The 1,911-nt window shown below is 41.9% G+C and overlaps 1 protein-coding gene across 1 annotated transcript in view; it reads right to left on the bottom strand.

The window, feature by feature from the left end:
* Positions 1-1,423: 1,423 nt before the first annotated feature.
* LOC311147635 (cadherin-18-like) overlaps positions 1,424-1,911 on the bottom strand; it is a gene marked incomplete at both ends in the record, with an annotated part of 124,889 nt that continues 124,401 nt past the window's right edge. Inside the window, 2 exon segments of the mRNA XM_084184366.1 lie at positions 1,424-1,711; positions 1,713-1,907. Of these exon segments, the coding sequence (XP_084040492.1) occupies positions 1,424-1,711; positions 1,713-1,907 (483 nt within the window).

The raw sequence follows: 1,911 nt of genomic DNA, 5'->3' as shown, positions 1-1,911 counted from the left end.
AAGAAAGCTATAAAGAGATAGCGTCAGAGAGGGTGAGAGAGAGCGAGCGAGAGAGAGAGAGAGAGAGAGAGAGAGAGAGAGAGAGAGAGAGAGAGAGAGAGAGAGAGAGAGAGCAAGCAAGATAGAGGAGGATAAGATACTGTAGGGATATCAATCTGATCTGATTATTCTGACCAATGACCAGTCATCATTTCTTTGCAAATGTACCCTCCTACTTTGAAGGTATAAGCGGCGTAGGCTCTAGAGTCTAAATGTCCTATCTACCAATCTGGGCTTTGTATGTACTTACATTTGTACTGTACTTAAATGTGTATCAACACGCCCACACGATCAGACTGAGCATTTCAATGCAAAAAGGAGGCTCAGGGAAATAAATGATTAAACATATATTTTGAGTTATTTTCATGAAGTAAGCACACACAGTAAAAAGTCTGCATGGGTGCATCCCAAATGGTACTATATTCCCTATATAGTGCACTATTTTTGACCAGGCCCCCCACTTTTGGCTCTGGCCAAAAGTGGTGTACTAGGCCTAGGGAATAGGGTGCCATTTGGGACGAATGTTCAAGGTCCATAGGGACCGTGTTTTAAGGACCATGATAAACTCATGCAATATCCTTGATTCTCCTCTGATGTTATTTTTCTGAATATTAGTTTATTTTCTCAACACGAATGTCATGACTCTCTAATGCAAGGTACAGTATAATACTTTACCTTTATCTTATCGAGGCAGATAGTTGTCCATACTGATATAAAAACATCTGTCTATGGAATAATAGTGGAAGAAAATCCTATTTAGTGGCGGTTTTGCAATCAATATACATGTTAAGAAGAATTGTTGCTATCTATGATGTAAAATGTATTAAGAACGCCTGAGTGTCAATTTAATTGTTTTTGTGTGGTGTCACACATGACCTGCTTTAATGATTGTTTAGAATAGATAAACCTGAAATGATTTAAAATATTTCCACATTAGACTTTCAACTTGTCATTAAAGTGAAAGCAATGGTTCAATATTAATTTTTTGTGCATAAAATCCATAAAGCTTTGCATAATTATCACTGTTCTAAGATAACCCTTACTCTGCATATCTTCAGAAAAAAGTGTACACTCTGTTTCACATATATCTACTCATATGGAATTAAGGACTTTATTGAGCAATAAAAAATATACAACAGGAAAAATATTTTCCTTTTTCCGTTATCCTTAATATTTTTCCACACCAGAATTAATTCATCTGCATATTAGACCGTTCCAAAAGGAAAACTGAAAAAAGGGACAGTCAGTAATTCAACAGTAAAAGTAGATCAGCTGGAACAAGTTCAAAAGCATTTCTATTTTATCGTTTTAAAACAAGTTGAGGAGGAGGATTGAGAGAGAGAAAGGTTTTGGTTTTACAGAAGGTGTGACAGACGTTGACAGGCTAGGTCGCCGCTGTCACCGCAACATCTGACTCTGCTACATCCATATCTTCCCCGTAGAGTTCTGCCAGTTTCTGAAACTCAGGCCCCCAGTCGTCCAGGTAGTTATAATCCTGTTCTGATTGTGTTCCCGGGGAGTCCGGAGAGCTGATGGAGCCTGTCGGAGACCCTTGACCCTCGTATGCGTAGGTCTGGAGGGAGTCATAGGGAGGACCGCTAGTGTCCATGTCCGCCTCCACCACTCTTTGTTTAATAAACTCCTGCACATCCACCTGGTTCAGTTCCGGGGGGACTGTGGTGGTCCCGGTTTTGCCCGTGTTGTCGGGCTGCCTCCGGCTGGATGTCCCGTCTGAACTTGAGCTCCTCAGCGGCGGCGGGGTTCCGCAGGGTGATGATGTCGAAGGCCTCAGTGTCCTCCTCGCCACCCCCCTCATCGTCGTATGTTACCACATTCTCGCGGACGTCTTCCTCTGAGATGATGAGGGGCTCC

This window comes from Coregonus lavaretus (assembly GCF_964263955.1).
Source record: "Coregonus lavaretus genome assembly, chromosome: 2".
NCBI classification, from domain to species: domain Eukaryota; kingdom Metazoa; phylum Chordata; class Actinopteri; order Salmoniformes; family Salmonidae; genus Coregonus; species Coregonus lavaretus.
Note: the sequence above shows the minus strand (reverse complement) of the source record. Positions and strands in the feature narration are given on the sequence as shown.